This window comes from Carlito syrichta, unplaced genomic scaffold (genome assembly GCF_000164805.1).
Source record: "Carlito syrichta isolate Samal-C Ts95f unplaced genomic scaffold, Tarsius_syrichta-2.0.1 Scaffold288347, whole genome shotgun sequence".
Lineage (NCBI taxonomy): Eukaryota > Metazoa > Chordata > Mammalia > Primates > Tarsiidae > Carlito > Carlito syrichta.
This window is the reverse complement of record NW_007232443.1, coordinates 639,738-664,833: the sequence shown is the minus strand read 5'-3', so window position 1 is coordinate 664,833 and position 25,096 is coordinate 639,738. Positions and strand designations below refer to the sequence as shown.

General features: G+C 48.3%; 1 protein-coding gene across 1 annotated transcript in view; it reads left to right on the top strand.

The window, feature by feature from the left end:
• The window catches only part of CEP164 (centrosomal protein 164), a 73,786-nt gene that overhangs the window by 27,806 nt on the left and 20,884 nt on the right, over positions 1-25,096 (top strand). Inside the window, exons 5-12 of the mRNA XM_008053649.1 lie at positions 5,337-5,492; positions 5,894-6,019; positions 7,498-7,575; positions 15,101-15,475; positions 16,921-17,001; positions 18,891-18,974; positions 23,699-23,784; positions 24,830-24,979. Coding sequence (XP_008051840.1) covers positions 5,337-5,492; positions 5,894-6,019; positions 7,498-7,575; positions 15,101-15,475; positions 16,921-17,001; positions 18,891-18,974; positions 23,699-23,784; positions 24,830-24,979 — 1,136 coding nt within the window. The remainder of the gene's footprint in view (positions 1-5,336; positions 5,493-5,893; positions 6,020-7,497; positions 7,576-15,100; positions 15,476-16,920; positions 17,002-18,890; positions 18,975-23,698; positions 23,785-24,829; positions 24,980-25,096) is intronic.

Here is a 25,096-nt window from a genome sequence, read left to right as displayed (position 1 = left end):
GAATTCTTGGAGCCCTCTGTTCCTTTCGGTAGTTTCAGGAAGTGAGGACAATTGGCCAGCCTTAGGCTATCAGCCTGGTTCTTAGGCCTTAGGACAGGTGCCTCAAACTTGAGCTTGTCTAGGGGATGGGCCTACACCAGGTCTGCAGCCTGGGCTCTCTGGAAGTGTGTACTGACAGCCAGGTGGTGTTCATTGTAAATGTTGGAAGGGGCAGTTGATTTTTTTAGTGTTTCTTCTAGCCCTGTGGTTCTATGACATTGTGAACATCTCCTAAGCATACTAACTTGTGCCTTTGTTAGAAGATACTAGACTGAGTTTCCAAGGCTCAGATTACTTGCTATGCTTTTTTTCTCTCCCTCTTGGAAAATTCATGGGAGTTTTTGATAAGGTTAGTGGGTTTTACAAAATGAACCACCACTCACAGAACCTGAAAGCTGGATGGAGCCTTAGGGGTAATCTTGTTGGCGATTTTCAGACTTTTGTTAGTAGTAAAGCCCTGTTTTCAAGTCAGTTCCTATAGAGGTCCAGCTTATAAAAAAGGATAAGGAGTTGCTCTGGTTGAACCTGGGGTTGTGGGTCTTGGTGACACCTCTTCTCTGTCACATGCACACTTCTAATGCTCCCCAAAGTACTGAACTCCCCAGGTGTCACGGAGCAAGTTTTGCAAGACATTGATTTAGTCCAGCTTTCTCTTTACAGATAAGGAAACTGGAGCCCAGAAAACATATTTTCAGCCCAAGAAAGTTTTTATCTTTTCTTTCCTCTTTGTTTTATGTTCTACTTTAAATGGAGGGTGGATTTCTGCTAAGGGCTGGCCAAGGGCTGAGGTAGTAAGTATAAATCAGAAGTTCTCTGTCTTAGTTTTCTCTGCATATTTATATACTCATCTAGGAAACACAGCCTGAGCAGGGACTTCTGCCTTCTGCCTCCTTTCTCTGCGGCCTGGCCCCTCTCTCAGCACCTGGGCTTGCTGGTCTGGACCTAGATCAAGAGATACAGGCTAGAAGTAAGGGCTCCTTTAAGAAAGAAAAGAGCCTTTGCTTGCTGGGCGACATCCCCCAGCTTCTCACGGTTGCCCCTCCCAGGAAGCTGCAGCCGATCTCTAAAGGCCAAGCTTCTCGAACCCAACAGATCTTTGCCGACATGGAGAACATCTTAAGCAGGACCCCAGCCCAATGCAGAACAGAATTAGATGATCTGCAGGATTTGGAGAAACCCCAGAAAGTGACAGAGAAAATCTACCTGGGGTTTTCAGACCCTGAAATAGAAGAGCTGGAAATGAGGAACAGACAACAGAAACCGGGTGCTCCAGGCCCTCAGCACCCTGGGTTTCTCCAAAATGGGCAGGATGCGTTAGAAAGCAGGAGCCAGCCCCCTATCCACTCAGAGATTTCTGGAACCATCAAGGGCCTGCAGCAGAAGGGGGAGCAGCACAGCCACCGCTTAGCCAAACTGAGTGCTACTGGCCCTGGGGGGGACAAGTGCCAGAGCGCCATTCCCATGCCTTGCCCTGGGGAGGAGCCTTCCCTGTCCTCTTGTTCTTCTGACCACATGATGCCCACCAGGAAGAGCAAGCTGTTCTTGTTAGATAGCAGCCTCGCTGAAGACCTGAACTGGCAGGGAGCTCCTGGGGAAGGTGGGAGCGTGGGCAGGGGGAGGAGGAGGAGAGAGCCCTCAGGACTGTGGATGGGACAGGTCTCTAAGCTTGTCAACAAAGACATCCCAGGGAGCAGCAAGGGAACAGAGCCCAGTGACCCTGAGGCTCCAGGGGCCTCAGCTGAAGATCCATCTCAGGGACGCTTCCTAGTCCCACCTGATACCTTGGCATCAGAGCCAGCTCAGAGTGCCACTTCAGCAGGTGCCCCTGGGGAGTCTCCTGCCAGTGAGAAGAGACATCCCCCAGCGTCTCCAGAGCCGCCCTATGATGATGGGAAGCCTAGCATGTCTGAGCCTGACTTGGAGAACAGCACCAGCAGCAGCCTGGCCTCATACCTTGGCTCTCAGATCTTGGGAGAGGTGAACAACTTCCCTTGGGATCTGCAGAGCCCACAGGGATCTGAGCAGAGTGTGGGTCAGTCAGGCCCAGGACTCAGGGATCAGCACTTCCGCCCCTTCCTAGCGCCCCAGAACTTGTTCGACATACAGAGCTCCGCCGAGGAGCAGTCAGAAAGTGAAGACTACTCTGAGGATCAGAGGTTCCACCAGCACCTCCTGCAGATGGTCAAGATCTCCAGGCGGCTAGAGGGCCTGGGGCTGCCTGAGAACATGCAGGACATGCCCTGTGAACGCAGTATTAGCACGTCTTCCAGGATGTCTAGTGAGGGTGAGCATGAGGCCATCAGAGCTATGGAAAAGAACTCACAATTTCTGTCTTTGGGGTCAGAGCTGCTGGAACATCCTCAGGAGGTGGCCCTGGCCCCTGCTGGGCAGGAGGCCTCTCAGCAAACCCCTTTCCAGCCAAGCAGCAGCTCCCTCAGGCAGAAGCTAGTCGAACTGAGCTCCAGCAGAGGGCTCGCTGCACAACCAGGCAGGATGCAGCTTCTCAACCAGGTAGGCTTCTTAGCAAGGCCTGAGGGCCTAGGCTCAACAGGGAGGGAGCAGGTGGTGGTCTCAATGCACCCATCGTGTCTGCTTTCCTATTCCTCACCCACTCCTGGTAACTACTGGTACCTCAATGGCCCAGATGGCTGTCTTGGGGGATGACACATAGTTCAAGTTTCTCTCATCTCATCACCTGCAAGATAGGGCTGAGGATGTCTATGACTTTCCTCCCCTAGCTCTAACTGTGGTTCTTGGATGGTTCACATGATTTGAAAATAATCAGTTTTGAGGGTGGGCAGGGTGGCGCTGATCCTGGCACTCATGCAGGTTATAGATGCCTCCCTATGTGATTTGGGAAGCCTTTCCTATCAGCTGATTCTAGAGAGAGGTTCTTCCAAGTAGATACCCTACCCCAAAGCTCTGAACTTTATTCCTTCTTGAATTACCCAGAACTGGAGAGTTAATGCTCTCATGAAGGACTGAATCTCTCTCTGCCATCCAGTGAGTTGCTTCTGTTCCTTGCCTCCCAGGGTCTCCCGAAAACTATGAGAATAACCTGTGTCAGGCCCTATTTGTGAATTTGTTTGTGACTTCATTTCTTCCCCTACTGGGATTTACCAAATGGCTGGCCTTGGCCTGTCATTCCACTTTTGTCCCTTTGAAGCTTTGTCATGTTCTTCATTCAGAAGTCAAGTTGGATCAGAGACTCTGGGGGTCAATTTGGATCTCCCCGGCTGTTCTTTTGCTGTTGGCCAGCTGCGGCTTTACCCAGTTGTCCCCTCTGGTTCCTAATTGTTGGCTTGCATTGGTTCTCCGTTAACTTTAATAACCACTGTAGTACTATAAATATCGGATAAGCTGCAGATTACCCTGAAAGTTTTAATTAGCCCAATGGCAGCAAGTTTATCCGCTCTGAAGGACAATGCCACGCGCAGCCCCACACTCAGAGTTAATGGCCATCTATAGAAGATGATCGGCTAGGAGCCAGGAATGTATAATTTCCCCGCTAACCACTGATTTGGTAAAGGCCTGGGAGAACAAAGCCCTCAGCATGCCTGTCTCCCTCCCTCAAGCCCCCAACGCGCTAGCAAATTAGCCACGTTAGGAGTCTGTAATTTTCCATAAATACAGTGTGGGGAGAATTTTGCTTGCTATACACAGGCTGGTTGGGAGGACTGAAGCCCAGAGGAGCAGGCCTGGTTTGCTCACAGTTTACCTTAGAGAAGCTTCCCTGGGTTCTTTTTCTGCCACAACCTGAAGGTAGTGTAAAACCCTGTCTTGGAACTAGCCCTGAGTTTCAGTCCTGTCTCTGCCCCTTGCTGGCCCTGTGAATTTGGGCTGGTCCTTGACCTTGCCAGCCTCTGTTTGCTCACATGGGGACTATGGATAATGACAGAGCCCACCTCAGGTTGTTATGAGAGTTAAGTGAGACATTGCATGGAGTGTGTTTAGCTGGCGCATTGCTGGCCAGTCTTAGGATTATCAGCTCCTTTTCTCTCTAACAACGATATTCTACAATAGGCCAGATGACTTGGGACCTTTTAAGGCTCAGGAGTGGTTCTCTATTCACTTTCCAGATGAGCCTCTGATGCCCTCCTGTGCAGAAACAGGCCCTGCTTGGGACCTGCCCACTGGTCTGGCCCCTAGGCCCTGAGGCTACAGGCGAGATGGGCCATCTGAGCTTCCTCAGCCTGATATCTTCTGGGCACCCCTTTCTTTTTCAGTCCCTGTGGGATTAGAGAGGGATGGAATTTTTGTGTTGTCTTATACATTTCAAGTTTGAGAAATGAATTTTGAAGATCTCTTTGTAAATTATCCCCAGATGGTCATTTTGCCTCTGCCCCTGGTAAGCCCAGATTATTGTAATGTGACTCCCTGGAGCAATAGCAATTAGAGAACATTAGTCTATCCCTGGGTCACTCTCAAAGGCCCATTGCACTCATGGTCTTCCTTGAGCTTCTCAACAGACCTTCTCAGGTGGCAAGACATACATCATCTCCATCTTGCAGATGAGTAAACTGAAGAATCCAAGAGTTGATGAGTACCTTGAGGTACTCACAAATTTGGACTCCCAATCTGGCTTCCTTCCCCAGACCTCGCTGGCATGAGCCCCCCCATTTGACCCTCCTTAAACAGGGAAAGGAAGGGACCTGGCCAGCCCCACCACTGGCCTCTGGTAAGGCTCCTTTCAGCCACCTCCTTCGTCAGTGAGGAGGGAAAGAGGGTCCTTTTGGTGCGCATATATATTTTTTATAGTGTTTATTTTAATTAAAATAATGCATGCCTATAGTTACAAAAAATACTCTAGTAGTACATCACAAAGTACAGGCGTTCTCTGGTGTGCGGAGCCTTCCCCTAAGGCGCCAACCTTCTTGTGGTGTTTACTTCCATCTTTGTAGATAATATGCCTAGACCACATTTTCTTGACTCATCAATTTTAAACTTGATCTTTTGGGACTTCTGGTAGATGAAGATTTTGTCTCTGCGTTTTCCCTCCCGCGTCCTTCCTATATGGCTTCTGAAAGGGGCACAGAACCCTGCATCTGCCAGATGTAAAAGAACTGTTTACTGTGAGACAGCATTAGAGTTATGAGAATCAGGAAACCAGCCTGTGATTTCTCACACAGTTGGCACAATGGTAATTTCTGGTTGTTGTGTTTCATTAGCAGCCTCCAAGCGGAGGTGGTTTAGATTTGAGTGCACAAGATTTAGACATTTTATTTTTATATCTGTCTCAGACACTCCCAGAGCCACATGGTTTCTTGGGTTTGTAACAGATGTTTTTTGTTGTCCAGGCCCTGGGCTCCTCGTTAGCCCCTGTTCACGTTCCTCCTGGGGGCCTGGCTCCTTTACGAGGCCTGGCAGATGCCCCCCACTCTGCTCTTCGTGGATCTCAAAGTGTGAGCCTGGGGAGTTCAGCGGAGTCTGGTCAGCTTGGAGAACCCACGCTGGCAAGTTCTTTCTCTTGTATTCAGTGTATTGTGTTCAGTAGCTAAACTAAATAGACTCACTAAACTAACTAGGAAGTATGGCCCATAGGTGAGAAATAGAAGGAATAGGCTGAGTCCTCAAAGTTCATAATGTAGTTGGGAAAGTGAGTCATACCCATATGAACATGGACTCTAGGCTGTGAGGATAACCCCATGCTGCAGGGACATCAGCGCTCATTTCCCAGTGTACATAGCCAGGGCAGTAGGAAGAAAGTCATCAGCGGGAGCTGGTTGGCGTCACGGACACAGTGGGACTTAATCTGGGAGCCACCTAAATAGAGAGTGGAGAAGACATTCTGAAGGTCATTCCAAGGGTCTTCCTAGTACGCCCCTGACTATCCTCTATTTTGGATCCTTTATAGGGTCTGAAGACTTCTGCTTATACAATGGGTCTCTTGGGCTCCATCCATGAGGACAAGAACCCTCTCAGCCCCTTGGCTTTAGGGGAGGAGACCAACAAGGAGGATGAGGAGGAAAGTGACAACCAGGTAATGATGAAATCCTCTCCCTGGCCCAAAAAAACTCTGTGCTGTTTTTCTTTTGAATAAAATTTCTACTGTGAGTATATGTATATGTGTGCGTGTATGTGTGTGTTTGTGTGTGTGTGTGTGTGTGTGTGTGTGTGTGTAAACCCCCAAAACTGGAATTTATTATTTAAAAATATGTATTTATTCTCACATGTTTAAACTTCAGTCACCTTCAAAGTACTCTCTGTTTGATGCAATGCACCTGTCAGTTACTTTTTCCACTGCACAAAACAGCTTTTGAGCTCATCAATTTTGATACCTTTTAGTGCTTCTGCCATGTTTTGGTTCACCTCTTCCACATTGACAAAATGTTTCCCTTTGAGGATTTTTTCACCCAGGGAAACAAAAAAAAGTCACTTGGGGTGAGATTGCGTGAATAGGGGATTGGGTCATGGGAGTCATGCTGTTTTTGGTCAAAACTGCTGAATACTTGGTGCGGTGTGGGCAGGTTGTTTGTGTAAATCACTTGTCATGAAATGGGCGAATGTGTTGAAAGAATCTCCAAAAAAAAAAAATTCAGTGAAGCCGAACACAGCCTTTCACAACAACACTAGCTGGTACGCTGATGCCAGTGAGTTCCTGGAGCACTTACCTAGTAGGGGAAGCCTGTACTACGATGTTCCCACCTTCTAAAAGATAATGCCAGGTTTTTTTGGGTTCCCCCTTGTATATATGTATACACACACACACACATACATATACATAAATATACATAATAAAATTTGCCATTCAGTGGTATCGATTACCTTCACAGTGTTGTGCACTCATCACCACTATCCATTTCTGGAACTTGGTCATCATCTTGAATAGAAACTCTGGCCTCATTAAATGATAGCACCCCATTTCCCCTCCTTCCAGCCCCTGGTAACCTCTAATGTACTTTCTGTCTCTATGAATTTGACTCTTGTAGGTACCTCATATAAGAAGAATTATGCAATATTTGTCTTTTTGTGTCTGGCTTACTTTACTTAGCATATGTTTTCAAACTCATCTATGTTGTAGCATGTGTTAGAACTTCATTCCTTTTCAAGACTGAAAAATATTCCTTTGTATGTATATACCACATTTTGTTTATCCACTCATCTGTTGATGGATACATGGGTTGTTTTCATATTTGGCTAACCACTGTGTTATTAAAAAAAAAAAAAAAAGGTTTTCCAGCCCACAACTTCATTTCTTATATACCTCCTAGGTCTGATCCAGAAAGCACAACTGACAAAGAGCTTGGCCACTTGCTTGGTACAAAGTATTGTTCACAAGGGTTGGAGAGGGCTGTTTAGTGAGGCTGCCTTAGTGGAGGTCCTGCCTCGAGTCCTCTGATGCCCTGTCTGGGCACTGCCTGCCAGCTTAACAGCACCCCACTTTTCCCTCTGCATGCTTCTCACCCCAGGCTGACCAGTTTCCTTTGACTTACTACTCGTAATGGTTTTTGTTTCTAGAGTGTCCGCAGCTCGAGTGAGCTTCTTAAGAACCTGCACCTGGACATTGGGGCACTGGGGAGTGACTTTGAGTATGAGGTAAGAGCCCAAAGCCACTGTGGGCAAATGTGTTGGCATGGCATATCCCTTGTCCTTATTAAGCCTTTCTACTTTGTGGGATGCATGTTGTTCCAAACTTGTCCTGATAGGACTTCTGGGATTTGGGAAGGGACAAGAGGAGACAAGAGTCCATTCATTTATTTATTGATCAAGTACCGTTTATTAAGTGTTTCTACATGAGGCACTTTGCCAGCTGCTATAGATCATACGAGTGTAAATGAGATATGATTACTGACTGCTGTGATAGAAGAGAGACCTAAATGATTAGGACACAGGGTAAAATGTGGTGTGGCCATAAGGAAGGTAAATAGAGTCTATGGGAAGGGAGAATTAGGGACTCCTGCCCACTTGAATCGACCAGGAAAGGCTTTATTGAGAAATACACATCTGAGGTGGGCCAGAAAGAAGGATGGGCAGAACCAGACAAACAGAGGTGAAGGGAGAGAGAAGTCCAAATGCAGGGAACCGCACAGGCAGAGGCGGAAGGTACGGGGTGAGTTTGGGGCAGATGAGGTGTCTCCTTAGACTGGAGCACAGTGCAGATGGGAAGGCAGTGGGAGATGAAACTGTGGGGTGAATTGGGCAGCCCTGTAGTACCTGAGGGGCAGACCAAGAGGCTTGAATTGGCTTACGCAGACGTTGGGAGTCATCTGAGGTTTTGAACAGAGGTATGACATCATCCTGAATCTTAACATGGCATTGAATGCTTACTCTGTACCAGGACACCGTGCTAGACTCTATGGGAGATGTGATTATCGGTGAGACATGGGCCTGGGATGTCCTCAAGGAGAGGGAATGGACACTAGGGACTTGGCATTCAGTAAGCGCTCAGTAAATGTTGAATGAATGGTTAGAAAGCTATAAGGCAGAGCAGCATTAGTACAGAGTTATGCTGTTTTGTGGAGTTCAGTGAGGAAAGAAACTACTTATATCAGAGAAAACTTGGGGAAAGAGATGACATTTGACCTGGGTCTTGAGGGGATAAGTTTTGGACATGGAGGATTTTAGGAGACATTCTAGGGAAACATTCTAGGGAAACAAACAAAGGCACGAGGGCTGAACAGTGCCGAATATGGTGAGAATCTCTCCTGGAATACCCTTCTAATTCGTATCTCTTTCTCTGCAACCTCTTCAAAAAAACAAACAAACATTGAAACTCATCATGTCACTTTAATACCTAGAACCTCCAGTGCATTTTTGTACTTGGAAAGGATAGTTCTTTACAATGTGTCCTTTGTTTAGTGTCCAATTTATTTTATTTTTAAACAGCATTTCTCTAAATATTCCCCCAAATATTTACACAGCCAATGAATCATGAAGCCAACAAGTTAGGCTTCTCGAGCATTTAAATATTGGTTGCAGTTTTCACAAGACTGACATATTAAATTCTTTGATATACCTTAAACACCTTAAAAATCAAACAAGTCACTAATACTTCATTGAATGATCACAAAACTGGCCTGTAAAACACAAGTGCTCATATCATGGACTAAATTTGTTTCTTCATTATCCCTTATTATTTCTTATTTCTTGGTCTTCGCCTCACCTTGGGAGCCAGGATTACTGCCTTAGGCCAGGGGAGGTTTCAGATGTTGGCAAACAGCCCTAATTTGGTACTTGAGACCTGAGTTGTGTGTGGACCTTCCAAAGGTGGCCCAACCCTCCTCCTTGGGCAGGACCCTTTTCGTATTTAGGCTTTGCCCATTATCTCAGAAACTGTTCAGCTTTTTGGATCTGCACAGTGATATGTTTTGATTATGGCTTTAACAGTTCCTGTCAAATGTAACCCTTTTTTCTGAGTGTCCCGTCTTTATCAATACCATGATATATGTCTACTTTCTGAGGCATGTAACTCATATAACTGTTCCTTCTGAGTGGGGTCTGGTCTGTTTGGATTAAATCCAGAACCTGTTTGGTTTCCTGAAATGACAATGTTTCTTCCCCATCCACCAGCAAGACCTATACCTGTAGAATCAAAGGAGATACTCAGGTGTGTGCCTGGAAGGATGACCATGAGTGGGAACAGGGGTGTCAGGGGAACTTACTTGCTTTTGGAGAAAGAGGATAGTTTTCATGAGAAAGAGCAAGTTAAAGGTGGAAATTCTGCCTTATTCTTGTCCGTATGTCCAGGTGGCTCCTAGCCCACTGCATGGAGCACAGAAAGCACTTGGGTATGTTTTGTTCAGCATTCGAGAATATGAATCTGTGAATGAGTGAATGAACCACGCTAGGCCAGGGAACATGTCTAGGCAGGTATGTTGAAGTTTTTTTTCCCTTGGCTTTCTTGGATTCTGGTAGAGTGGGTGCTTGATCCCTGGTGTCAGCTGATGAATTGAAGATCGCACTGTGGATGGATCATGATTCACTTTGACCTTGGGATATTTAGCATTTACTTCATAATGGACTAGAAATATCAATCAGCCGGGCTCGGTGGCTCAGCCTGTAATCCCGCACCTTTGGGAGGCTGAGGTGAGTGGATTGCCTGAGCCCGTGGGTTCGAGACCCGCCTGGGCAGGAGAGACCTCATCTCTACAATAAATCAAAAAATTAGCCGGGTGTGATAGCGCACGCCTGTAATTCCGGCTACTCGGAAGGCTGAGACGGAAGGATCGCTGGAACCCAGCAGGCGAGGCTGTGGTGGCCAGGAGCAGCCACTGCACTCCAGTCTGGGCGACAGAGTGAGACTCCAACTCAAAAAAAAAAAAGAAATATCAACCAAAAAGGCATTTTCTTCTTTGATGTATTCTGGGTTTCTAAAAGCTTTTCTTCTGAAGATTGTATACTTCTTTGGGGGAGTAGGAACTTTTAACATTTTTATAACCTCTTTAATATAAATAGACACCCCAGTGTGATGAGGGGAAATGTCTGCAGTGGGCGGTGTTAAATACACTTCCCACCCCGTCTCTAGCATCCCAGCAGATTTAGTTCTTTTTGCCACATGGAGTGTTGGATTCCTGTGTCCTCAGGAATTAGGACTTTTCCCACTGGGGAAAGTTAGTGGTGGGATGAATGGGGGTTTCAGGACAGGCAGCCCTTTGCTTGGGCTCTACCTTTTGAAATTGGCTTTTGTCCTAGTTTACGGTCTGTGGGTCCTCTGACCTGCTTGCCTTTCCCCAGTGCTGAGCTTCCCAGGCAGCCCTGGATGGAGATGTACTTCTGAGGTTGGTTCCGTCTGTCTCACTGAGCAGTCACTTTGCTCATAATTCCATGAGAGGGCAGCAGGATGGCAAGAATGCATCTCTCCCTCTGTCTCCTCCCTCCTCTCCTGTCTCCCACCTTCAACCCACTTCTAGTCTATTACAGATTCAAGAGGGAAAGGTTTGTGAACCGACACTGAGAATGGGATGAGCAAAAGGGAAGGCTGAAGGGTATGCAAGAAGGCTGCATGTGACCTTGTGGCTGTCTGGTGCTGGTGAAAAGCCCATCAGTGGATCGGAGGAGGAAGAGGGAGCCTGGGCTTAGAAATCACAGGATGATGTCAGTGTGATTGGAAAGTGCTAGCACCAGGGAGCTGTGCGAAGAATTGAGACCAACTGGGTGGGCATGAAACTTGGAAAATACACTGCCCTGATGGTTGGCTCAGTGGGCATCTCCCCAGAACAGGAGCAATGCATAGCCATGGTGTTCTGCTCCCTGGCCCTCGCCATGCCCCTCCTGTGTTGTGGTGATTGCAGGAGTCCCTGTCTTTGTGCTCTGGGCAGGAAGGGGACCACAGCACTAGAGACCTCATTTTTTGGGAAGTATGTTAGCTATTCATGAAATCATTCTTACAGGCACTCTTCTGTATCCCCTTTTCATGCAGATGGTAAGGTCTTTTTTGAAAAAGCAGCAGAGATGTGCTTTGAGATACTCAAGGACCTGGGGCTGTGGCAGGAGGAGACAGAAGGAGTCTGAACAGGGATGAGCTGAGGGCAAAGCTGTGCTGGTACTGCAGGCCTCGTCTTTACCTGAACTTCCCATGGAGCCCTGCACTCCCCACGGAGCCTGGGGCGGGAGGCTGGGCAGCGGCACCCTATGATGTGACAAGGAGCAGTGGCTGGGTGAGATGAGCATGGAATCAGATGGATTTTCCAGATGCTCAGCTCGTTTGTGCACTTATGAGTAACTTACAACAAATGTCTACCCTTCCTCTCATCTCCCCACCCTTAAGACGCACCTCTGGCTGTCCTGTCGCTGCAGAGGTAATTTATTTTAATATTAGCCATGTTTCACAATTTTCATATTTAGATAGATGGACTAACACAAGCCCCATCATATGAAAGTCTTCTTTTGAAGAATTTGAGCTTGAGAATTGGGTAGACTGGGCCCAAGATTCTTACAGTCTGGCTATAGTCTCTCACGTGTAAGAGTGGGAATCTCTATCTGTATATAGTATTCTCTGATTTTTTTGATAGATTATTTTTCATCTTGAATGATTAATTAATTGTTAATCAATAGTTAACATTTGCTTAGCGATTTTCTGTTTAATAAGCTCTGTAACAAGTATAGGCTAATCCCTGTGTAGCCTTGTAAAATAAATATTCATCTTCATTTTGCAGAGTAAGAGGGGAAGCCTCAACTCCACTCTTTGCGTGACACACTTACTCATTTTTAAACAATTCGGCCAACAGCTTTTACTGAGCACCTATTATTTGCCAGAAACTAGGTACCGAGGATAACAGGGAGCTCATTTGGTGAAGGAAACAGAAACATGCATGCCAGAGTAGTGAAATAGCCTGACGTTTATCCACAGGCAGGAGGAGAGGATGCTGCAGGGTTTGGCTGGAGGTGAGCCATGAGAGGCAGGCAGGGGCTGGGCCAGAGGGGCTGTGGGCAGTGTGAGGAGGTATGAACTTTATCTTAGAGGAGGCAGGTGCTGCTTAGGGTCAGATACCTCCTTTGTCCCCTGATCCAAGGTCTGTCCACACCCAGCTTCAAGTAGGAGAGCCTTTCCTCCATCTCGGGATGAGCCTGGCCAGGTTGAATTGGCCCTGCCTGCTGAGTGAGGGAGTGTGGCTCGCCAGACACTGCTTCCCCAGCCCAAGAAATTCCCGCCTCCTTCTGGGATTCTCAGAGCCCCAGGGACTGGGTACTGAGCTCCTGCTGAGTATGGGCTGCCTTTGGGGATTTGGAGGTGAGGAGGCCTGGCCTCAGCCTGAAGCTGCATCTTTGAGAAGAGACGTCTGTCTCCCTTCTTATAGCCCCGTGATCATGGCAGATTTATTCCACGCTAGAGGTTATGTATGCTGGGAGCGGCAGCATAGGGAGTACCTGCCTGCGAGCTGCTGAGGCTGAGGAAAACCACCCCTTCTTCATTTCCCTGTGCTTTTTCTTTCTGGCACAGGCTTGGGCCTGGTGACAGCATCACCACTGCTTCTAGTGATCGTGGTTTTGGAGCAGTAAAGGCTTATAACCAGGGTCATCTGGGACATTTCACATTTCTGTTTTAGCTCAATTCTTGAGGGTGGGATCTATATCTTGGTCATATTAGGGGATCCCCTAGGCAGCATTCAGCGCACAGAAGGCGCTCAGTGAGTGAACACTTGGGTCACATCATTACTGAACATTCACGGGGCATGCACAGTTCTAAGTTCTTTAACTCACTTAATGAGTGTTAACTCATTTTTCTTTCTCACAACCCCATGGGGTGGGCACTACTCTATCTCAGTATTTTAGAGAAAGAAATGGAGGCACAGGGAAGTAAATATTTTGCCTGAGGCCACATTTTGGAGCCAGAACGTGAGTCTAGGCAGTCTGTCTCTGAGGCTGAGCTCAGAAGCCCTCTGTTTTACTGCCGCTATTAACCATCCTTAGGAGGCTTGCGTAAGCTTGGCAGCAGGCTGTCAGGCTTGCAGGTGGGTGGTCATACCCACGGGCACAGCAGATACTTCACCAGAGCGTCAATAAACGCCATGCCTAGGGCATCTCCCAGAACCTTTGACTCTCTAGTCATCATGCCCCTTGTCTGGGTATTCAGGGTAGGGAATCAGGAAGTCTTAAAGATCCCCCATCAGAAGTTGTTCAGCCTGGTGGCCCAAGTGTTTTCTGGGACAGATGCTTTCTGGGGAGATGTTTCCCAGTCTGAGCCTGGGAAAGATCACTGCCTGCATTTCCAAGGGAGGATTTCTTCCCTCTTTTGGCTGACTCTAAAGAATTTAGTGGAAATAGCCTTAGGTTTTTGCCAGTCTTTTCTTTTTTTGAGTCAGAATCTCACACTGTCGCTCAGACTGGAGTGCGGGGGTATGCTCACACTCACCGCAGCCTTGACCTGCTGGGCTCAGGCAATACTTCTGCCTCAGCCTTCCAAGTAGCTGGAACTACAGGCACACGCCATCATGCCTGGCTAAATTTTGATTTATTGTAGAGATGAGGTCTCACCAAGTTGCCCGAGCTGGTCTCGAACTCTTGGGCTCAGACAAGCCTCTTGCTTCCACCTTCCAAAGTGCTGGGATTATAGGTATGAGTCACCATACCTGGTCCAGGTTTTTACCAGCCTTTCAAGTGAGGTTTGTGTGTGAGGAGCAGGGTTGTGACCACCGCAGGGCTGTGCTGCTCAGATCTCCTTTCGAGAGACCCTGCCAAGGGGTACTTAGTGGATTGACAGCCTCCAGTTGCTGTCCCTTCCATCCATCCTGCTTCATGGCAAGGCCATGCTTTCTCCTGGAGACACAGTACACAGAGGTCTGAAAGCAAAGCCATTTCTGCCAAATGTGGGATTTCTCTAATGACAACCCGCCAAACATGGGACTCCTCTAATGGCAACCTGCTTGGGAACTCTGCTGGGCTAGCCAAGATCTTCTTAGAGTTGTGCTGTGGTCTGAGTCTCTTCCTTCCCTTCTTTCTGTCACAGGTGCCAGGCCTGCATTGTGTTCTGAAGGCTCTCCCCACCTCTATCCTTTACAGGCATCTCCCTCAATAAATCTGTTGCACACCTAATCCCATTTTAGCATCTGCTTCCCAGAGGACCCAAATTGACAGTTCTCAGCAGAGGGTGCTGACTCTAGAGTTGCTGATGATCACCTTGTGCAAGGGAGGCTTCAGGGAAGGACACTCTCCTGATGTTTTTTCTTCTACTGCCTATTAAAAATGAAAAATAGAAATTCTGGACTTGGCTATTTTTCTCTCACATGATTATCCATCATCATCTTAAATAAATATTGGCTTCTGAGTCTGCAGTCTTATGATGTGGCTAATGGGGCTAGGGTGAGACAGATTTATGACTTGAGGACATGACGGTAGTGGTGGAGTCATATAGTCCAGTGCAGTGATTTCCAGGCCCACCAGTGGACCGGGGTCAACTTGGGTGTATCCAAATCACCATAGAAATTCCTATTCAGTAGATCTGAGGTGGAGCCAGGAATCTGTGTTTTAAAAAACTCTTCAGGTGACTGATTACTATTGGGGTTAGAACTCGAGCACTGGCCGGTAGTTGCCAAGGAATGGTATCTCCGTTTTGTAGCCGGTCTCTAAGTTCCTCGATCTGTTCCTAATGTCTTCCTTTCTGACATGGTCTGCTGCTTCCTAGGAGTCTCCAAGAGCAAGCCAGCCAGAGGAGAAGAAGCATATTTCTCTGGATTCGGATGTTCCTGGCCCCCCTTCTCCCGGCAGACTCTGTAGCCAAGAGGCAGACAGCAGTCTGAACAGTGACGATGACAAAGGGCGACAGGGAGGAGGGGCAAGCCCTGGGCTCCCAGGAAAAGAGGAGACCGAGAAGAGTGAGCCTGGGGCTTCCAGGAGCCTGGTGACTGCCAGAGTGGACCCCGGTGATGAGCCTGCCAATACCTCTAAAAAGGAGGCACCAGAGGTCCCAGTGGATGCAGGAGAGGAGGGTTCCACGAGGGAAGAGGTGGCAAAGAAGAAGGCGTCTGCCCCGAAAGAGGGCAGATCAGATGCCAGCCAAGTGAGTCGCCGGGGCCCATGTGCAGTTGTCTGCCACAGCCCTCTGCTGCTCCTCTCTGTCCTGTGCAGAGTCCCAGCCCCACATCTTTATTACTGAGCAGGAGTTTCATTTGTAGTCCTTGTGCTGGGCTGTCAACATCAGCCAGAACCCTTAATTGTGACAAATATGCCCAGACCCAGCAGGCAGTAAAATCCTGAATGAAACTGCAAACCTGCTGGCATCGAAATTCAGGGTGGAAATGAGCTTTTCCATTGGCCCCCTCCTGGGCAGTCATGTTCTTTTCTCCTCTTTGCTTCCTCTTTCCCCTTCTTGCCTCCCCCTTGCCCTTCTTGACATCAGTTTGGGGTCAGGCATGGTTGCAGCAGTCCGAGTTCCCACAGAGAGAGGAGAACAGGGTATCTGTATGAGGGAGTAGGGCAGGTACCACAGTGGGAGTGTCCTGCCCCAGCATATAGGTAGATTAAGTCCCAGGAAGACTCTTCTCATGCATTTCTGTGACTCCTTCTGAACCAACCCAAGACATGGGAATGGTTGCTTTGGCAAGACCAGGCCAGTGACCAAAATGGACAGAAGTAGGCTGAGTGGGGAGAGCTTTTGGCATTTTAGATTTTACAGTCCTTAGTCCTGCTCCTCCTCCAGGTAGATGGTGAGGGAATTCATTTAAAGAACTTTTGGCCAGGTGTAGTAGCTCACATATGTAATCATAGCACCTTGGGAGGCTGGGGCTGGAGGATCACTTGAGGAAGCCAGGAGTTCAGGACCAGCCTGGGCAGCATAGCAAGACCTTGTCTTAATTTGTATAAAATAATTTATTTTAAAAAAGCATCCCAAAAAGAGCTTTTATTTATTTTCTGGAAAAGATGCTCTCAATTCTGTTTTTTCGGATAGCATCGAACTTATATACAGCCAACTTTCTAACCACCTCCATTATGTGAGACTCTCCTTCCACGTGTGAATTGTTGGTCTGATTCAGTGGTATAGTTGCCTATGTTCAGCTGGGCTGCCTAACCCCAACTGAAGGAAGCTGGTACATGTGTCCAGAGAGAATGGCGGGGTTCCCAGGCCTCCTTCAGGTTTTTTTTTTTTCTTTTGAGTTGGAGTCTCACTCCTTCGCCCAGGCTGGAGTGCAGTGGTGCACACACAACACCCCAGTGTCGACTCACTGGGCTCCAGTGATCCTTTTGTCTCAGCCTTCCAAGTAGCTGGAACTACAGGCATGTGCTACTACGCCTGGCTAATTTTTTGATTTATTGTAGACACAAGGTCTTGCCAAGTTGCCCAGGCTGATCTCGAACCCGCGGGCTCAGGTAATCCACTCACCTCGGCCTTCCAAAGTGCTGGGATTACAGGCTGAGGCACCGAGCCTGGCCTCCTTCAGGTTTTCAAGAAGAAAACTTGCTTTGTGCTCTGCTCTGAGGGATTTCTCTGTGGGACTCTCTCCCCAGGAGTCAGAGATTAGTGAGCATGTGAAGGAACTACAGCTTTCAGACTCCACGGCTTCTGACTGCAAGTCCTTCCTTGGCCTGGTGAGTTTGGGATGAGGGCAGCAGAGTGGTGGTTAAGAGCTTGGATTTGTGAGTCCCCAGGGTTAAGTAATTTGCATAGTATCACACAGTTTGTAAGTCAGTAAGTCCAGACTCATACTTGGGTGTTACCTAGCTATAGTGTCTCAACCCATTAACTAAGGATGACACTACCTACTTTATAGGTTTGTTTTGAGAAGAAAGAGTATGTAAAATGTTAGCATATACACATGTTATTATTACATACTTAATAACAGTAAAATATTAGCTCTGATTACTGTTACCATTGTGTGAATTGCCTGTGAGATCATGCGAGTTGCCCTGGGCTCCAGTAGTAACATTACATGAACCTGTAAGGGGTTACAGACTGATGTGTTTGTGTTTATGGGATCACTGAGCGGTGGTGAGGACCAGTCCCCAGGCCTTGGCCAGGAGGGATGCTGTGGTTTCATTTCTAAAGTCAAGACTTTGTCCTGGAATGCCAGCATCCACGGATTCTTTGTCCCAGCCCTTCCACCCAGCCTGCTGTATCCTGGTTTCATTTGCCAGGTCTGTATCTGAGGGGAGTAGTTTAGGGTGCTTTTTGGCAGAACACTGCCTCTAGAAACTGTCCTCCATCTGTTTGGAGGAGGCAGATCAAAGGAAAGGGATTAGTGGGAGAGGGTCAGGGATGAACAGTAATGATATGAGGGGGTACAGAGGAATTAGGAGGCTGTGTGCTTTGGCCCCTCACTGAGCCATGGGCTTAGGAGGCAGATGGCAACTGCATTAAGTGGAGTAGAATTCAAACTGAAAGGAAAATGTCACCAAAAGGGAAGAAAAACCCACAGCTAGGAAGAGAAGGCAAAAAGTCACTGTTGTTGGCAAAAACTGTCCATGAAGAATAGCCGTGTCACAGAACTCTTGGAAGCAAGGGGCCCGGCTCTCCTAGAGCAGTCACCCGTGTGGAGAAGTGTGCCCAGTAGCATTTTTCTTCTCTATGGGAGTGGATGGAGGAGGCTGTGGACAGCAGGACCAGACCTTGTCTGGGCATCCCGCCATTTGTCAGGGCTGATGACAGAACTGTCCCCATTAGCATGCTGTCGGGTAGCAATCCTTCACTTAGCCCAGCAGGAATCTTAGGCTCAGAAGAAGTAAGATCATGGTCCTGTGGCAGCCAAAGGGCAGCATGGAACTGGCACTGGTATGGGTACTTGCTGCCTGTCCCAAACAGAAGCCTGTGCAGGAAGTGCCACTCATTCTTCCCTGTTGTCCAGAGGCAGCTATATGAGAAGGCGATTGGAACGAGCTGGGAAGAGCCCACCAAGCCTCGTTTCTAAACTGCCCACAGGTGTTCTAGGCACCTTGACGCCCTTCTGGTGCCCTGGTTGGGTACTGGAGGCGGAAAGACAGCTGGAAAGTGACATACTTTGCAGCATGTGTCATGGAAAGAGCTTGGGCTTTGGAGGCAGCCCAGGGACCCATCTGACCCCCACCCCACTTGCTTCAGCTGTGTGACCTTGGGCAAATTACATGTACTTTCCAGCCTGCTTCTTCATCTGTGAGATGCGGAGAAGAGTTCAGTCTCACAGGGTTATTTTTTTCCCCAGAATTTTATTATGAAAAATTTCAAACATATGGAAAAATTAAAAGCATTTTACAGTGAATACTCTCATGCATACCACCTATAGGCTACAATTAACATTTTAATGTACTTCCTTTTCACGTGTCTTTCCATCTAGCTACAATGTTATTTTGAAGATTAAATTAGTAGATGTTGACATGTTTAGTGCAGAGCCTGGTGCATAGCAGACACCGTTCTGAAAAGTGGGCGTTAGGGGCAGAATAGAGGTCCCAGTGGGTACTGCCTGAGACAGAGGCGGAGTTAACTTTCCTATCTCCTCCGTCTCCAGGACTTGGGTTTTCGCAGCCGGATCTCGGAGCATTTGCTGGATATTGACGTGCTTTCCCCAGTCCTGGATGGAGCCCGCTGGAAGGTAAGTCTCTCTGGGTGGTGGGCTGGGCTGGGGCCTCATTTTTTTCAGCAGTCACTTCGGAAAATCTAGAACTGAGCCCTACCAATCCCAGGGTGCATTTCTGGAAGTTCTCTCCCTTCTAATTCATTAAGGCATAGCTCTGGCTATGCTTTTGATGGGCTTCTGACCATTGCTGCTCAGTTGCTGCTATGAATTAAAGCCTTCCCCCCATATATTTATTTATTTTCCATTTATTCTGCAACCGAAAGTTGACCACCTGCTCATGTGAAAAGCTCTGTAGACAGTGGATTTCAGTGCACTTCCCAATCTGTCCCAACCATCCTTCCCAGCCCTCTACTTAGCCCACCTGCCCCCTGGTAGCTGGGTTTGCCCCTTGCCATTGCCGGAGACACCCTCCACCTCCACCACTGCTCTCCTGCATTGCTGCTTCCCCTTTTGTCCTGGCAAGCTCTTTCTCCATCTTGGAGTCCCACCTCTGACATCTTCCTCCAAGCAGTATGAGTTGTTCCTTCTCGTTTCTCCATCATTGCTTCTTGTTTTGTTTTATGGTTGTATGTCTGTCTGCCCTGCCAGACATAAATCCTGTGAGTGCATGGATGATGGTTGACTCACCTGGCGTACAAAGATGACTCAAACACAGATCCTGTTTTAAGGAGCTTCCAGCTGAGAAGATCATTTTTTTCTCCTCTGTAGGTTGGTTAGGAGAAGAGTGATTCTGGTCCATGATCACTGCAAGTTTAAGAGAACATCTGGTTTGGGCAAAATAGAAATTTGTTGGGCAAAACAATCAAGATGTTTAATAGGAACCCATCCTGAGAGCCCTTAGTGAAATTTGTGCTGGAGACAGGGTAGAGTTTTCAGGCCGATTGCATGAGTCCCACATGTTCCTCTTAGCTCTGATTGATAAAGCCTTCCTGGCCACTGCCTGCCACTAGGTCCCTGCTGGACCTTGGTCACCCTGTTGGCAGTGCTGGAGGGATATGAAGGCACAAACAAGGGCTGGTGGGATCAGTCAGGAAGGGTTTGGGACAGGTGAATTGTGAGGCCCCATTGGTGGTAGGTGAGTGGGAAAGTAACCAAATCTTTGGGGGTAGAATGGATTCTATAGCTCTGGCTCCAAAACCTGGCTGATACCAGTTACTTGGGAGCCTGAATAAAGATAGATTTCTAGGCCCTGCCTAAGACTTGATGGGGCCAGAAGCCTCTTTTTGGGTCATATTACTTGGCATAGAGCAGTAGCAGGACCTGACATGGATTTGGTTCCCACGAGGCACACCCCAAGGCAGCCAGCTCTTGCGAAGGAAGTCCCAAGCTATACCTCGGGACCCGCCTGTCAGGGTGTGGGCTACTCAGATGCTTAGATTGGCTGCCCATTCAGAGCCCTTTGCAGGGCTCAGCCTCTAGCTCTCTCCTGTCTTGCCGTCAAGCAGGGAGGTAGAGCTGGAGGGGAGACCAGCAACCCCTTCATGTGGCAGACGGAGCTGTAGATGTAGGCCCCATTGTTCCCCCTGGAGGCTCTTGCCCATTTTGCCTTGGACAGAACCAGGGCAGAGGGCCTAGAACTGAACCATACTAGTTTTTGTCCCTTTAAAATATTTTAATGCAAGTTTATTGAGATGTAATTGACATTCAATAAACTGCTCATCTATTTGTTAAGTGTACTGTATTATACTCCTTTAACATCACCACTGTTAAGATAAGGAGCATAATGAATTATAATTATTGACTGGGCACAGTGGCTCACGCCTGCAATTGCAGCACTTTGGGAGGCAGAGACGAGAGGATTGCCTGAACCCAGGCAGCCTGGGCAACTAGACGAGACCCATCTCCATAATAAGATTAAATAATTAGCCAGGCATGGTGGCGTGTACCTGTAGTAGTACACCAGAAGGATCGCTTGAGCCCAGCAGGTTGAGGCTGCGGTGGTTTCAAGCATGCTACTGCACTCCAGCCTGGATGACAGAGTGAGACTCCGACTCAAAATAAATAAATAAATAAACAAGGCATTTCATAATAAATTAGAAAAGTGGTTATAAAATTATTTCAAAGAATATAGAAGGTTCTAGACCTTCACTCCCTGCAGCCTCACACCCACAGGCAGGGACTGTGAATGGTTTCTATTAACATTTTTTACATGTCTTCCAGAAATTTTTCTTGTACCTGTAAGTACATACTCATTTTATGCTGGCTTTGGGCTATCAAAACTGCTTGGCAATATGCTCTTTAAATTTGAGACTAGACCTTTGACTTATTTCTAAGTTATTTTGTATAGATCTACCTTATTCTTTTTATTGGTTGTGTAGCCTTCTGCTGTATGAATGGACCATGATTTATTAAACTGCAGACTGAGAAACCAAAACAGGACCCTCAAGCTGCGTGAGAGTTGGGGAAATGACATCTCAGGTAGTCGTAGACCAAGAGCTTCGAACAGTATCACTTTTTCCCCTTTCTGAAGAATGCTGATGTGGGCTGCTTTCCTTGTCTAGTTCCTTTGCTTCTTGGGGTAAAACGGTCAAGGGAGTAAGTAAAACTGCCCAAAATATCCCCTGTCTGGGTATTTTCCCAAGGTATCCCCTTTTCTCTGGCAGTGGGGTTTGTTCCATTTCTCACAGAAGTAAAGAAGATGAAGCAGGAGAAGGCCTGACTTGCAGCTAGCCCCTGCCTGCCCGCCTTTGTCCTTATGGTTTGCAGCTTAGCTCCTGGAGGCCTTTCTGATTCAGGGCTCAATCCCCCAAGGTTTATTTCCATCACCCCACTTTATTACTCATTCTATGTTTTAGGGTTTTTTTGTTGTTGTTGTTATTTAGTTTTTATTTCTCTGCAATCCAACTAGACGTGGAAGGGTGTTTTAGTTTGTTAAGTGGAGTTGGCCTGTGTGTTATTTTTTTTTCTTCTTGAAAAGTGAGAGAGGGAGATACTTGGTGAGCGTGGTGGGGTCTATTACAGAAGACAGGTTGTGAGGCACACACTGAAAGGGGAGAGAGGTGGGATGGGGAAGGCCGCACGCCCTGCCATTGTCTGCAGGCTCTGCCCAGGCTGATGCGATGAGGAGTGGCAGCCCTGGCAGGGAGCCCTTCTGCTGCAGGCACAGGAGCTACTCACCGGCAGCATTTCTATTTTTAATGTAATTTGGGGGAGCTGGGTTTAGTTCAGGCCCTGCCCTTCCTTGCCCATCCAGATGGCATAGTCGGCCACAGCTGCTAGGGCTCAGGCCGCCAGTGGAGAGGTGTGGGGGGCTGTGGGCACAGGGCTAGGGACCCCACTGGGGAAGACAGAGTGAGCTGTCTTCTGCCCCATCTCTCCTGTTGACCCTGCGTCCCAGAACAGACGGGGCTCCTGGCGCTGTGACAGAAGGAGTGCACGTCCTAGGATGGGGACTGGCACTGGCAGAACCTTTTCTTTTTTTTTCACCTTAGGCTCAGAGAGAGGGAGAGGAATGTGGGAAGAGGAGCTGATGTATGTGGCATACCTTCTCTGGGCCAGGAGTTGAACTTTGTGTCTATGAGCTAATTCAATCCTTACCAGGAACCTTGTGAACGGTGGTTTTCTATCCCATGTTACAGTGGAGGAGACAGACTTCCCAGGTAGAAAGTGCTGGAACACAGGGGCAACTACACTACTGAACAAACCCCTACCAGAAATATTAGAAACTACCAGGAATAGTTCCCTTTTTTTCTTTTTCTTTTTTTGAGTTGGAGTCTCACTCCGTCTCTCCAGCTGGAGTGCAATGGCATGCTCATGGCCACTCCAGCGTCGACCTACTGGGTTCTGGTGATCCTTCCGCCTCAGCTTTCCAAGTAGCCAGAACTACAGGTGCATGCTACCACGCCTGGTTAATTTTTAATTTTATCGTAGAGATGAGGTCTCGCCAAGTTGCCATGGCTGGTCTCGAACCTGCGGGCTCAGGCAATCCACTCACCTCGGCCTCCCAAAGCGCTGGGGTTACAGGCTGAGCCACTGAGCCTGGCCTTTTTTTTTCTTTTTTAACCAGCTTGCTCAATTTGCCTAGACACCTTAACTTTAAAATGGTAATTTGGGTTTTTTTTTTTTTTTTTGATAAATGATGTAGTTTCTGACTGGGAAAGGGTCATCATTATCTGTTGATGGGGACCTGTGTGCTCAGGGGTACCTGGAATAGAGCAAAGGAGCACTTTGTCTTCCTTCCCAGGCACCGGGGAGTACCTTTTTCATCTGGGCCATCGCTCTTTCTTATTCCACCAAGATGCCATCTCTCCAGGACTCTTCCTTTCTAATGTGTTAGTCTTCTGCCTTAGTTCTGCCCACTTAATTTCAGCACCCTTGTACATCACTGGCACTGCTAATCCGCTCCTCTGTGGATTTGTATTCATGGATATCTCTGCTTTCTCTCTGCAATTGGCAATGCAGGCTTCCGGCAGCAGGAGGTGGGATTTCCTTTTTGTTGTGTGTTCTCTTCATTCTTTGGCTTTTGAATCAGCATACAGTGGCTTCCCATCTGCCTTGTCCTCCCCAGGCCAGCAAGGCCGCCCAGGGAACAGCTCAGCTGTGGTCCTGGTGCTTAGCTAGAACTCGGGAAACTTCATCATACCATAGACAGGACTTCTGTCCTGTGTCCTGTATGGTCTCCATCCTTTGGAGAGCCACCTCCCGGGGCTTTCTCCTAAGCGTGAGAGTCAGCAGGAGGGAGGAGGTACCCAAGTGCAGGTCCCTCCCATACATATTTTTTTGCTGCTTCTTGCCTACAGACCCAGGGCTTAGGAAGAGAAGACAAGGATGACAGCCAGTCCAGCCAAGATGAGCTGCAGAGCAAGCAGTCCCAAGGCTTGGAGAGGTACAGTGCATGGAAGGCTGTCCCTAGGAACCTGAAGTGTGGTGTGCCTGCAGGGTGCTGTGGACTTGGGTAGAATTCCTGGCTTTGGTGGTCAGCATGGCTCAGTGTGCTCCTGCCTAAAGGCAGGAGATGAACTGGCTGAATGGCCTTGCAAGGTTTATGTGTGTGTGTGTGCCTGTGTGTGTATGTGCATATTCCCACAATGTGTGTGTGTGTGTGTGTGTGTGTGTGTGTGTGTGTGTGTGTGTATGGGCAAACCCTCTGACTCTGTGCCCAGATGGGAATGTGAAGTGTCGCTGAGTGTATTTGGCAGGACTCTGTGCACCATTTTGGGGCCAGGGCTCTGTCCTCTTTATTGGATTGGGTTGATTAAGCCAATGTGTGTGCCTAGTCACAGACCAGGGCTGAAGTAACAAGTAACCTTCTGGAGGTTGGGGGCAGCCATGCTGGAGGGTTGGTACTGCAACTCAGAGCTCTGAGGTGAGGCCCTGCCCCATCAGAAATGGCTTCAGCTAGCTCTGTGCATGTGTGTGAGATTGGGCACCCAGCTTCTCAGGCCTGAGCCCTGGGATAAGGGCTGCCACCTTGGAAGGGGAGAAAGAGTGCTCATTCCTCTTCTCGACCTGAAAAAGCTATCAGAGACAGCTTCATGCGTCTTCTATAGTCTGACCACTTGAATTTGGCTTCTCTTTCTCTCCCCATTTTCCACTCAGTTCTTCCAGTCCTCCCTGGCCCTGGTGAGGGTGAACCTGGGGATGGGCACACTTGTGAGTGTGTCTGACTCTCACTCCTGGACCAAGCAAATGCAGCACAGGGACCTAGGGAACCTGACTGTAGTCCAGACCAAAGGAGTGCTCGGGAGGCAGGCCTTCCTGCATGTGAGCGGGTCTCCACGGGTGGGGTGCAGGGACTGGGCCCGGCCTTGGGGACAGGTTGACTTAGGTCCACATACCACACTTCCTGGTTCTCTTCCTGCTCTCCAAATGGAAGGCCTGACAGCTGCCCTGCATGGCTTGACCAGCTTATCTCCTCCACTTCTGCACAGGGGGCGGCTCCAAAGACCCCTTCACAGCCAGGCCACTGAAGAAGGGCCTCTGCAGGCCCCTGACAGGCAGCCTGAGCAGAAGGAGGCAGTGGAGCCTGGGGAGGCCTCCGTGGCTAGCCCCAGCCCCAGCCCACCAACTTCCCCCCAAAGGTAAGGCTGAGCGGAAGCACCCCTAGGCAGTGGCGCTCCTCTGCATGTAGTGGGTGTGTATGCTGGTGCTGAGAGATACAGGGATGGGTGGGCGGAGACAGAGGGGAGAACCAGGGC